Source organism: Aethalodelphis obliquidens, unplaced genomic scaffold (assembly GCF_003676395.1).
Source record: "Aethalodelphis obliquidens isolate GAN/ISIS:26980383/991018 unplaced genomic scaffold, ASM367639v1 scaffold126, whole genome shotgun sequence".
In the NCBI taxonomy this organism is placed as follows: Eukaryota; Metazoa; Chordata; class Mammalia; order Artiodactyla; family Delphinidae; genus Aethalodelphis; species Aethalodelphis obliquidens.
Window position 1 is genome coordinate 1012013 of NW_020838070.1, and position 12432 is coordinate 1024444.

The 12432-nt window shown below is 60.3% G+C and overlaps 1 protein-coding gene across 1 annotated transcript in view; it reads left to right on the forward strand.

Moving 5' to 3' along the window:
* The first annotated feature begins 5263 nt into the window (after positions 1 to 5263).
* The window catches only part of ADAM11 (ADAM metallopeptidase domain 11), a 17384-nt gene continuing 10215 nt past the window's right edge, over positions 5264 to 12432 (forward strand). Inside the window, exons 1-2 of the mRNA XM_027098938.1 lie at positions 5264 to 5387; positions 5842 to 6017. Of these exons, the coding sequence (XP_026954739.1) occupies positions 5318 to 5387; positions 5842 to 6017 (246 nt within the window). The 5' untranslated portion in view covers positions 5264 to 5317. The remainder of the gene's footprint in view (positions 5388 to 5841; positions 6018 to 12432) is intronic.

Genomic DNA, 12432 nt, shown 5'->3' on the forward strand with positions numbered 1-12432 from the left:
GATAGGGGGGCTGGAGTATGTGTGTCGGGCCTTGATCTCCCCTCCAGGGACCTGAGCAGTCTGACAGCCCAGCAGATACAGACAGAACAACTGGTAAAAAGGACGGCTGCCTCCTGCAAGTGGGAGAGCATGTGTGGGTGCCACCGCCCTCCTGAGGGCTGCAGGGAGTTGGGGCTGTGCCTGTCCAGTCTGCTCAGGTCACTCACTGGCCCTGCTGCCCACTGAGTGGTCGCCTGCCGAGGGCATGCTCGCCACCCACTCCCAGAGAAACTCCTTTGCCCTAATGAGCGTTCTGCTCCAGGCCCTCTCCCCTTCCCTGGGGCCCAGACAGTAGCTTCCTTCTGAGCTCCCTGATGGGTGCATCCCTTTCCTTTTGTGACACATGGGCATGCCTTGTCCCCCACTGCCTTTCCCATGACTCTGCCACTCTGGGTGGGGAGCTCCCCCGCCCCTTTCTGAGACCTCTGATAGCCTCACATGCTACTCACTCCAAAACCGATGCACCAGGTCCTAATACCCTCATCACCATCTGCCCAGGACCTCACATCCAACTGTATGGAATTCCCCTCCCATTTCAACAATTTCATGTGACCTTGGACATCACATCTCTGCCAGGTCAAGCCCCAAGGTAACATCTCTCCACAGCCATGTCTCTGTTCTGGCCTCCAGGATATAAGTTGAGAGGAACCCAGGACGTCTGAGGTCCGAGCCAGGACAGGTAGGTGCTGCTTGACCTTGATCTTTAAGTGAGGGGGCTTGTTTGAGATGATTTCAAGGGTCCTTCCTCCGATAATAAAATACCATAACCTCCTAGGAATCCCTGCGTCCCTCCTGTCCTGCTGCCACCACAGAGGGACTCTGGTCCGAGCCTGGATCCCCTGCCCACTTCGTCATACGTCTCTCCTGTTTCCTCCGCCAGCCCCAGGGCCCTCCTGTGCACTCTCCCTGCTGGCAGTGCTCCCCTTAACCCACCCTGCCTCCCTGTCCTCTCCGCCCCCTCCATCTCAGACCCAGCCAGACCATCGCGGGCAATGCAGCCCCGTGTCCTCACTCTTGGGCCCTGACCTAGAATGACCCTCCAGAATGGCCCGAATGCCCACTCTTCAAGGCACAGCTTCCATATTTTCCACGAACCCTGTAGCTTTCAGGCCACGCAGGCCTGAGTTTAAATCCAGATCCTGCCACTTTGTGACCTTGGGCAAACTCCTGAAAGTCAGTTTTCTTAATCTGAAAAATGGAAGTAATTGTCATTGCCACATCACCAGGAAGTAAGAATTAAATCTTATGTCAGCGAGATGCTTGGCACGTTGTAAACACTCAGCAAACTAACTTATTATTACATCCTCCCACCAACACACACACCTGCAAGGCCTGCCTTCTAGACATTTCACCAGAGATGAATTTCACTCCTCTCCCACCTCATGATGGCTCTCTGACCCATAGCCCTGTCTCCAGTGTAAATTTGTGGATGAAGCTGCTAAGGGGCTCTGTGAGACACCCCATCCCTGGGCACCCCACTTTCTAACAGCCGGTTCCCCAGAACTCCAGGAGGATCCCTTGCATGGGACAGGAGGGGCAGTGGGGTGGGCGTACTGTTGGCCCCCCAGGGGCACGACTGCATTTGTGCACTGTGAACCTCTCAAAGGGTGGGTGTCCCCAGGATTCTGGCACCCTAGGCACCTCCAACTCCTCCCTGAGGCGAGGCCTCAGAGCTTCAGAGATTAAAGGAGGGGGCCGCCCAGACAACCAAGAGGGAGGAGCTGAGGCTTCCCTCGGAAGGGTATTCGGACAAGAACGGTCCTCTCCTGGTGGAAAGGACAGGGCACTGGGTGGGACCTGGGAGGAAGCAGAACGAACTTCTTGTTCCACCCCCCACCCCTCAGTATCATGTCATTAGGCACAGTCTCCCCACATGCTGGGTAGAGAGGACCCCGAGGCCCCCAAGCCATAAAGGAGTCCTTTGGGTCCTGGACAACAGCCAGGAACTGGTTTCCTCCTTGGCACCGTAAGGGCAACATGAACAGTGTGAGCCCAGGGTGAGTGAGCCCTTCTGTCACCAGGTACTGCTCTGAGCACCTGAGGCTCGTCCACTCATTTATCTCCCCTGCAACACTGCGGGGAAGACTTTTTACCCCCATTTCACAGATGAGGAAACTGAGGCTCAGAGAGGTTGCGGGACTTGCTCAAGGTCACACAGCGATTAACCAGGATTGGGACCCCAGTGGGTTGCCTGGAGCCCTGAGTCCTACTCTTACTCACCTCACCACCCTGCCCACTTGCCTGGCGTGGTCTCTGCTGCAGGCCTCGCAGACTAGGCAGGGGGCCTAGACTGCCTCTGTTGGCAGGAATCCCTGCCCACCATGCCGCCCCAGGGCGGAGGCAGCAGACACCCCTCCCTTACCTGCAGCTGCTGCTGGGACTAGGTCTTGGTCCCACATATGCCCAGCTTTGCCCCTGTGCAGGAAAATTTGAGGGGAAAATTGGCTGAAGGGCAGGAAGAATGTACAGGGAAGGAGGCCCTCAGCCTCCTGATGGTAGGGGGGCTCCTGAGAGAGGACTGGGGGTGGGGACCAGAGCCTAACATCTCCCCAGAGGGTGGCCCGAGGATGGCATCAAGACAGCAGTGGCCACCAACCTCTGATTTCTTCTGCGTGGGGAAACAAGTGATGGGCAGAGGGTCCAAAGGAGCCCACCATAGCTGTGGGGTTAGGGTGAGCATTCCCTCAGGGAAACCAACCCCTGTTTGAGGGGGAGACACAGGCCCTGCCCTCAGGGGCCTCCATCTAAGGAGAAAACCATCCTTGCTATCAGGGGCCAAGTAGGATGGGGCGGCAATCCCTACTCTTGTGAAGTCCCAGGCTGAGCAGAAGCTGTCTACAGCCGCCACCCCCGACGTCAGGCAGGAGGTTGCGTGAGGGAATTGAAGCAAGCTTGGGAGTGGCGTGCAGCTTGTAGCAGAGCTGCCACTGAGGACACGGTGGGGAGGAGGGGACTTGGGTGGGGAGTGGGGTATGGTCAAGGGAAGGTCAAGCTGTCCAGCCGGGTGTGCTCAAAGCTGGGAACCCAGAGAGATAAGGGGCTGTTGGAGGCCAGTGGGCCCTACAGTTGAGCTCCAGGGGAGCTGGGCCAGAAAGCCACGGGAGACGTGTCGCTCAGGGCCAGCAAGATCTCCCCACCAGGAAGACCAAGGAACCAGGGCCACAGAAGTTGTAGGAATGTGCTTCGGCCTAGGAGGCCCGGGCCACAGACTGGGGTCTCTGTGTGGTCTTGGGCATGTTGCAGGAGGGGATCCAGACTCCCACAGGCCCAAAGCCCTCCATGGTGAAATGAAACCCTGGGAGGCCGTGTAACATGGCGAGGGTAAGGTAGGACAGACTCACCCTGGTGGTGTCTGGGGTGCCAACCAAAGGGGTAGAGGGTGGGATAGATGGACCAGATGGGCCAGTCCCTTCTAGGTCCCAGATAGAAGGCAAAGGTGGGGATAGGGGTGGCCAGGGAGGAGGGGGACCCTGGAATATGGGATGTACCTCTCACCAACCAGCTGTTTGACTTTGGGAGGCTCGTGTAGCCTCTCAGAGCCTTAGTTTCCCCACCTGTAAAATGAGAAACACAGTCTCCCCCTCCTGGATAATTGTGGGCTTCCAGGGAATATCACACAGTAGGTCCTAATTCCTCAGAGCCCCTACACCCTGGAGGAGGTTTCCAAGATGTCTCAAGGGTGAAGGAACAATTGACTCAGACTTGCTGAGCATCTGGGTCTGGAATGGCAGGTGGTTGGATGGGGGGGAGGGGGAGTCACCCTGTTCCCAGCATTGATGTCAGCGCCTCCTGGGAAATCACCTTCTCACCTCTCCTGGGCCTAATATAGAGCTGGGGGGGCCTGTCATGAGCCAGAGGCAGCTCCCTCCCTGGCAGAGGCCCTGGGTCCCTGGGGAAGCAGAGGACCCAGCAAGGGGATCCCTGCCTCCATTCCTGCTCCTCAGTGATCTGTGGTCTCCCAGTGTGGGTGTGAGGATGCTCTGGCTTGGGGCACAAAGTCAGGGTGAGGCCTCACCAGCGGGGCTCACGCGTCTTACCACACCCTAACCCATCACTGACTCTTAGGATTCCTAGCAGGGGTCAGAGATCCCAAGCCCCCAGTGTGGGCACCCACCTTGCCCAGGAACCTGGGAGCTGAGCTGAGGGCACAGCTGGGGAGGTAGGTTGGGAGGCCAGATGGTCTATAGACAGGGCAACCTAGTTTGGCGAGAGAGGGGAGGCTGGGGCTGCAGAGGTATCTTCTGCTCCTCAAAGATGTGGGCTGGCAAGGGAGGGACAGAAATTGGACATGCTAACCTCATGTAAATTACCTGGCTAGTTTATATATTTAGGGGAAGGGGAAAGAATTGAGGTGTCCTGTGTGAGGGACTCAGCCCAGTGAGGGGAGGACCCCCCCGGTGACAGCAATGCCTGAAGCCCTCCTGGAGGCAAGGGCATCATTCACCCAGAGAAGGAGGCTGCTGGATGGAAAGGGGTCTGGCCCAAGAGTTTGAGAGGACCCAGCAGTGCCCTACTCCACCGGGAGAGATCCCAGAGGCACTGAGTTGGGTTGGCCGCAAGATCCCTTGCCCCTCGTTTCCATCCCTGGGGCCTCAGCCTTCCCAGCTCCAATAGCCTTCAGTGGAGCAGGGCTCTGGGGGCTGGGTCCAGGGAAGCCCTCTCCCGGGTACGAAGCCAGAGGGGTGACCCCAGGCGGGGCAGCCACGCCCCCGCACCTCGATCGCGCGGGTCCCCAGAAGAGCCGTCACCAGATCAGAGCCCGGGGGTCCCTCTGTACCCTGCCTCCCTCCCCCTATGAATCGACGGGTCCTCGGAGCTCCCCAAGCAAGGGCAGCCGAGGAGGGGATCGCGAGGTGGAAACCGCGTGCGCCCAGCCCTGCACCTGCCGAGGGGGCCGAGGAGGGGCGGGAAGGCTGGTCCCGGGCGGCGCCTCTTTTGTCCTCCCGTCGCGGCGGCCCCGGCCCGGCCTAGCTGCGGGTGGGGGTGGGGGGCCGCGGGGGGCGGGGGCGGGCCCTCGGCTCACGTGCTCGCCGCTCGGCTCTTAACCCGGCCCGCAGCCCCGCCGGGATGGCCGCGTCCGGAGCGCGCTGAGCCGGGCGTCCTCCCTGCCGCCGTCGCCGCAGCCGCCGGCCCGCGCACCGCTCCCGCCCCTCTCCCGACTGCCCGGCGCCCCCGCCCGCGGCTCCCGCAGCCCGCGCCTCCCCGCCCGCCCTTCCTCCCGCCCGCGCCGCGCAGCTCGCCGCCGCAGCCCCCGGACCCGGAGGATTATGAGCGAGCCATGAGGCGGCTGCGGCGCTGGGCGTTCGCGGCGCTGCTGCTGCTGCTGCTGCCGCTGCTCCCCTCGCCCGGTGAGTGACCCCCGCCCGGCCCGGCCTCGGCGCCCCCTCCCTGCCCCCGCCCCGGGTTTTGCGGCGGTTTCTGCTGCAGCCACATTTTCCTGCAGTGCTCGGGGTGACAGCAGGTCCAGAGCGCGGGAGGGCGTGGGGGGGAGAGGGAGGGTGCGTGCACCCACCTGTCCACATCTGCCCCCCACTGCGGCCAGCCCCCTGCCGCCGGCCGGCGGACTCTGCAGGTCTGTGAGGCTTTGGTGGGGGGGCAGTCGTGACGGTCGGGCTGGAGTGCAGCTCCTGGCCCCCTCCCCATCGGGTTCTTGCCTCGGCAGGGCAGCAGATCCTCCCACCCAGATCCCCTCAGGGTTCCAGGGGCCACATCAGAGTGGGGGATGGGCTGCCGTACCCACCCCATTCCCGTCTCTTGCCCCATGGTGGGCATCTGTCTGCAGCTATGCCCTTTTCTCCCCAGGTGTGGGGACCCGGGGTCCCGCCGGAGCTCTGCGCTGGAGGGTCTCTCCCCCGTTGGGGGGCCTGGAAGCCCCGGAGGTCACAGAGCCCAGCCGTCTGGTTGGGGAGAGCTCCGGGGGAGAGGTCCGAAAGCAGCAGTTGGACACCAGGGTCCGCCAGGAGCCTCCCGGTGGCCCGGTGAGTGGGGCCGGCAGTGAGGCCAGGGGGCTGGAGCAGGCCTTAGAGCCCAGGGGAGACCACGGGGCAGCCAGGGCTTGGGCGCCTGCCTCCCCAGCAGCCGGCTCCTGCAGCTTCCCCTTCTGTACAATGGGCTACCGAGGGGGTGCTGGAGCCCGCTAGTGGGAGCACACACCTGCCCCTCTCCAGGCCCCCTCCCATCAGGGTGGGGATCCCCTGCCCTCCGCGGACCTAGAAGGCCCAGGGCTCGGTCCAGCCTTGGTCAGCTTTCCGCCAGCCCCCTCTCCTGCCAAAGCAAGCCGTCCTACACCAGATGGGGCTTGGGGAGGGCAGTGAGAGGCAGGAAGAAGCAGCTAAGAGGCCAGTCAGGGGTTAGGGCTGCTGGGTGCCCGCCACAGCCACCCTCAGTGGGCTTTTTTGGGGACCAGCTGAGTGCTTGCTTCTGCCTCAGTTTCCCCCTGTGCCCTGATCGAATGGTTGTTCTCCTTTCCGTTCTCGCTGTGGGTGGGCCTTGGGAAAATGTTCAAGGCCCCAAGCTCACTCACAAATGCCCACTCCACTCACCTGCTGTCCCTTTCAGCTGCCAGGCCCCTCCTGCCTCCCTGAGGAAGGTTGGGAATGAAGGAGATTAATTGCAATTAATAATTAATTAATGTCATGTGAATAATAATCACCCAGATGGAATATTCATTCAGCATGCCTAGGCTCTCCAGGAGCTCGAAGCTGAAAGTTAGCCAGGCCAAGGGGTCGGCGAGGGCAGGACAGCAAAGGCCTGGCAGAAATAGGAGGAGGAGAGAGACTCAGAGGAGTACAATCAAGGTCTGGGAAGTTTTGGCAGCTGGGAGTGGTGGGAGGTAAATTGGGCTGGGCAGAGGGAGGAAGCAGGGAAACGGAGGCTAACATTGCGGACATCTGTCAGACTGGCTTCTGGCCCTGCCTAATGTACTTGGTTAAAAGCCCTTAGGGGGGGGGGAGGGGGCTGTGGCGTTGCCGGGGGGGGGGGGGGCGGGGGGGGGGGGGGTACTCGGGGAAATGGAATAGAGCAGGAAGGCGGCATGCATAATAGATGGACCATCACTCAGGGCAGTGTGGGGTGGGGGAGGGGTGGTTAATGGTCCTGAGCGGGCAGGCCTGGTGAAGATGGGGAGGGGTGGGGGGAGGTGGGCTGGGAGGGAGGGGAAGGCGGTGGAGGCTGCCTTTGGGGCCTGCCCAGGCTCCCTGGCAGGTGGTAGATGGGCAGTAGGCATGGTCCCAGGGCCAGGGATAGGGTGTCCTTGCTGGGTTTGGCCCTTGGTCTGACTTTCTTCCTTGGTGGCCCCCTACCTGTGAACCGTGCACCCCAAGCCTGTGTTGGCTGGGAGTTGGCTGCCGTTCCTGGCTGCTGGGAGTCTGACTGGTGTCTTAGGGGATATCCAGATTGGAGGATGGGGTGGTACCACAGTGGGGTCAGAGGACAGGGATGAGGGAAAGCCGGGGGGCCAGGGAAGGATGAAGAGTGGGTGCTCCTTCGGCTTAGTCCTTCCTGAAGAGAAAGAGTGGGGGCAGGAGGCTGAGGTATGGTGGTACCTGTGATGGTGGGGAGACGGGGATGGGTGCGCTTGGACTGGATGGGTTGAGTATGCAGAGGATGGGGGAGCCTCTCTGGGTGTCTCTCTGCTGGGTGAGTGGGTGGCATGTGTGCATGTGTTACAGTGTGTGAGTGACCAAGTCTGAATAAGCCCAACCGGGTGTCTGGAGGGTGGGAGTGGAGCTTCTGTGGAGCTGTGGGGCAGTGGTCAGGGTCGCTTCCAGTGGGGATCTCTCTGGGACTGAGCCTTCCCTGGGACCTCCCTGCAGCCTCCCAATGAGGCTCACTCATTGTCCTGACTTGTCTGTACCCCATTTTCCCCTGGGGTGGAATTCTTACAGCTCCGTAAGGCGGGTAACTTTTGTCTGCCCATTTTGCAGATGAGCAAACTGCAGCTCAGAGAGATTAAGTAACTTGCCCAAAGTCAATGAGATCTTAATCAGTGGGGTGATGTTCTCCAAGAGCAGGGCTCTTCCCACAGTGCCGTTCTGCCTCCAGGCACTCTCTGGGTTTTGGCATGGGGGTGGGGGTGGGGGGGCATTTCCCAACCTCCCTCCCCACCCCAGCCCAGCACAAGGTGGAGGAAGGCCAAGGGAGACAGAAAGACATGTCCAGAATATTCCCACCTGACCGGAAGGAGGCCCCTCTAGCTCCCACTTGGCATTTCTCCCTGGAGCACTTCTGGCCTCAGAACCTCAGGGGCCGATGGTGGAGCCCGTGCAGCATTGAGCCCAGTGTCCCAACAGGAAGCGTCCCACCCTGCTGCTGTGTGGTTTTGTCTGAAGTTCTTGCACCCATTTGGGATCTCAAGCCAAACAAGGTCTTGGGTCAGCAGCAAGATCTCCATCTGCTGTGGGTCATGTGACAAGTTTGGGGGCACGTGCGGGCCGGCAGGGCTGGGATGGTGGGAACCAGGGTGCTCACCTGCTCTGGCCTTGGGCCAGCACCTTTCTGAGCCCAGATCCCTCAAATCAGGATGATGAGAACATTGATCTCAGACCCACCCACTGCCAGGAGGTAGTGATAGGGAAAGACTCCTGGCTTTTGTGAGGGGGGACCAGGGAGAGCGAAGCAGTCCAGGAAGGAGTTTGAAGCTAGAGAAATTACAATTTACTGGGCCCTCAATGGGACAGGCACTGTTCTACCTTTCTATGTTATTAATTTATTTCATCCACATCACAACTCCAGGAGGTGGGGCTATTATTATTCCCATTTCACAGATGGGGAAACAGGCACAGAGAGGTGAAGTAACTACCCCAGGTCACTCAGCACTTAAGCAGCATGGTCAAGCTTGATTTTCAGGGCAGCCCTCTTAGCCAGTGCATGCCGCCGGCCCCTCGCTCAAGGGTACAGCAAAGAAAGGCCCAGGGGACTCTACCCTCCTTGCCACGGCTCTCAACATCTCACTTCTGTCCAGTTTGGAAACAGGCTAGGCCTGAGGCCAAGAGGTCGGGGAGCTTCTGGAAGTGTAGAAATCTGGGATCACAGGGAGCCTGCAGCTGGGTGTGAGGCGGAAGAACAAGCAGGGCCTCAGTGTACAGTTGGGCTGGTTGTTCACTGCACAAGGGTGCCCGGGCCAGTGGGCTGAATGAATCGGAGGACTCGTGAGGCTGCCTGTGTTCTGAAGGGACCCTTTTTCTAATCCACACGAAGCGGCTGTGCAGGTTGTGCCGCCCCCTGAAAAACCCAGCCTCCTTCGGAACCACGGAGAGGGCAGGATGTGAGTTAGTGAACAGGGGCGTGGAGGGTCCCAGGCCCAGGAGTCAGCTGGCAGAGGGGACCTCAGTCACTGGGTTGAGCTCCTGTGAGAGCTGCCCAGACCAGCATTTGCCACCTGAAAGCCCTTAAACGAGGACGTGTGCTGTGGTGTCTGCGTTTTCTTGCTGAGGAGGAGTGGGGGGCAGTTAGGCAAGGCTCAGTCCTCAGCCCCTTGCAAGATGGCAGTCACGGGCAGGAAGCCACAGGGCCTGTGCCTGGAGCCCTAGTACCTGACCTGGGCCAAGGTCACAGCTCTGACCTGGGATCAGAGGCAGGAGGGGGTTCCTGGGAGGGGGCTGGTGGCTGGAAGGATTTGTGCTGGGCCCAGCTTGCTCCAGGTGGGCCCTGAACGAGCCCTGCCGTGAGGTTGGGCAGAGGGAGAGTTCCTGCAGGAAGCTCAGCTTCCATTCGAAAGGCTGTACCTGTGGCTTTGGCGCGGGACAGCCTCAGTGGGTCCTGGCTCCCCTGCTTCTGACTGAGTGGCCTGGGCAAGCCTTCCGAACCCCACCTTCCCCATCCATGAGATGGGGGTAACAGTAGTCTCTACTTCGCCCAGGCTGCTGTGAGGATTAGAGGAGATGATGGGTGTCAGGTGTCCTGCCTGGGATCCGGCAGGAGCAGATGTTCAACTTCTGGCCTCCTGAGTGTCCGGGGCCAGGTGTGGCAGGAGGGCTGGGTGTCAGGAACAGGAGCCAGGGCATTTGGGGTTACCTGTCAGACTCCGTGCAGGGTTGGGGGAGGGGCAACGTGGCAGGAGTCTTAAGTCCTCCCCAGCCAGACTCCAGCCTGTGGGCTTGGCCTCACCAAAGCACCCCTCCTGGATGCCTGGAGGGACCCAGCTGCCCAGAGTCTGTCCCCAGAGAGACTAATGACCCTGTCAGGAGTCACTCTGTCCTCAAGCATTTAGGTCAAATCCCATTATCGGAAGTTGGTCCAACTGTTCTCACTATCTGGGACTCCCGCTGTCCTGCCGAAAAGTGCAGGCTCGGCGCATCTTGGGGGACCAGGGCTGGGAAGGCGGGGATTTCTCCCAGGTGGGGCTCCTGCCTCTCTGGCTCCTCCCCCTCTGCCACCACCAGCCCACGCGGTTTCTCCAGTGCCTCAAAGCCCTGTTCAGCGGGAACATGTACGCTTCCTTTTTCATTGATTATTATATTACTAATCCTTGTGAGAAAAACACATTTAAAAGGGCTTTCATTTAGTCCTCATGACAGCATCATTTTACCAGTGGGGAAACTGAGGCTCAGAGAGGGTAAGCAGCTCACTCGGGCCTTCTGATGCCTTTCCTTCAACATAAGTGTTGAGCCCCTGGGCAAGGAAAAAGGTGGGTGTAGCCCAAACCCCAGGGGACTAAAGGCCGCCCCTGTGAAGAATGGAATCAGTGACCAAAGAAATCGATGTGCCCGAGGTCCCAGGGATAGAGAGGGGCCGAAGCCCCGTCAGGTGGGGTCGGTGAGTGCACGCCCTGTGGTCGCAGACGAGGGTGAGGAGAAGGTCCTGGGAGGAGATGGAAGCTTGGGAGGAGGGATTCAGGGTAACTGTTTGAGGGGTAGCGCCTGGATGTTCAAACTTTCTGAGGTGTTTGGGAACCCGAAAGATACTTAGGCTTCCCCTTCCCGAGACTGTGATTCTGTAGGTCTGGGGTGGAGGCCTGGCATCTGTATTTGTGATTCTGGGACTTCAGTGGGGATTTTGCCTTCTTGCCTCCACACTCATATCTGGTGGGGGGCAAGCAGGTGCCTGGAGAGTGGACCAGCTGGCGACAGGGGAGGGTGAGGTCACCGCAGCCAGGTGGTCACAGCGGCCATGAGAGACAGGAACTCCGGCCCGAGGGTGAGCCTCGACCCAGCTTCTCCCAAGCATGGCCCTGGGCCAGTCACCTCCAAGTGTCCCTCCCTGGCGTTTATAAAATGAGCACCAGACTGCCCGGGCAGGTTGAGATCCAATGAGCCTGAGCACGTGACAGCCAGTGGCCGGGGAGCGAGAGGCAAGCACGGGGCACAGGGTGGAGGCCCGGTCGGCCGGTCACCAGCAGCGCTGAGCTGGGCGCAAAGGAGGGCAGCAGTCGGGGACAGAAGGGGCTCCCGAGGGAGGGACTGAGGGATAGCGAGAGAGGTCCGGGACAGGTCTGGCAGGATGCAGGCCAGGAGCAGTTTGGATTTGACAGAACATGGGCTGAAAGCTCGGCTGGGAGTGTGTGGGTTGGTGGGGGGAGGTTAAGACTCTGGTGCCAGCAGGAACCCCCTACCCGGGCGCCTGGGGTCCAGAGGGCCTGGGGACTGAGGTGGCTTTGCCTGATCTTTCTCTTCCTGCAGACAGGGGGTGTCCCCCCCAGCGCCCCTGCATCGGGCCAGGTTAGGCAAACATGCCCCATTATCTACTTTCCGTCCTCTTCTTCCCGTAGCCTTTGGTGGTTCCCCCAACCCCTCCTGGGCTTGCCTCCCAGTCCCAGCAGCTGCCCTTGCACTGCCCCAGGATCCCACCTGGCCTGAACCCTGTGTCCTGCTGGGGAAGAGGGCCTCCCAGCCCCACAGTTAGGCCTTGCCAGGTAAGGAGAGGGATGAGGCCTCAGCAGGCTGCAGGAAGTGGTGGGGACAAAGGCCACCTGGCGTCTGCTCGCACATCGGTCCGGGCTTTACCCTGAGTTGGGGTCAGCTTGGTCTGCAGAGAGAGTGGGGAGGCCAGATGGGTTAGCTCGCTGACTTTCTGAGTGGGGGAGATTCTGCAAGCACCAGAGTCGACTCTTCCAGAATCCTCCAGGCCCAGGACAACCTCTGCCACACAAGGCAACCTTGCAGCCTTGCATCTGGGCTCATCTTACCATTTTCAGTGGGAAAATCTGAGGCTCAGAGAGGTTGCTGGATTATCCCTGAGGCTACCAACTTTAGAGAGCGGAATCAAGGCAAGGGGTCTGGACAGGCTGCTCTCCTGGGTGGTCAGCATAGGGGCCGGGATACAGGCTTGTCAGTGGGGGCCAGAAAGAAGAAGCAGGAACAGACCTGAGGGCAAGAGAGGGCAGAGGTGGTCCAGACAGGGATGGGTAGGGAAGGCAGAGATAGTCCAAGTCCAGGAGGGGAGAGGGAGGGCAGG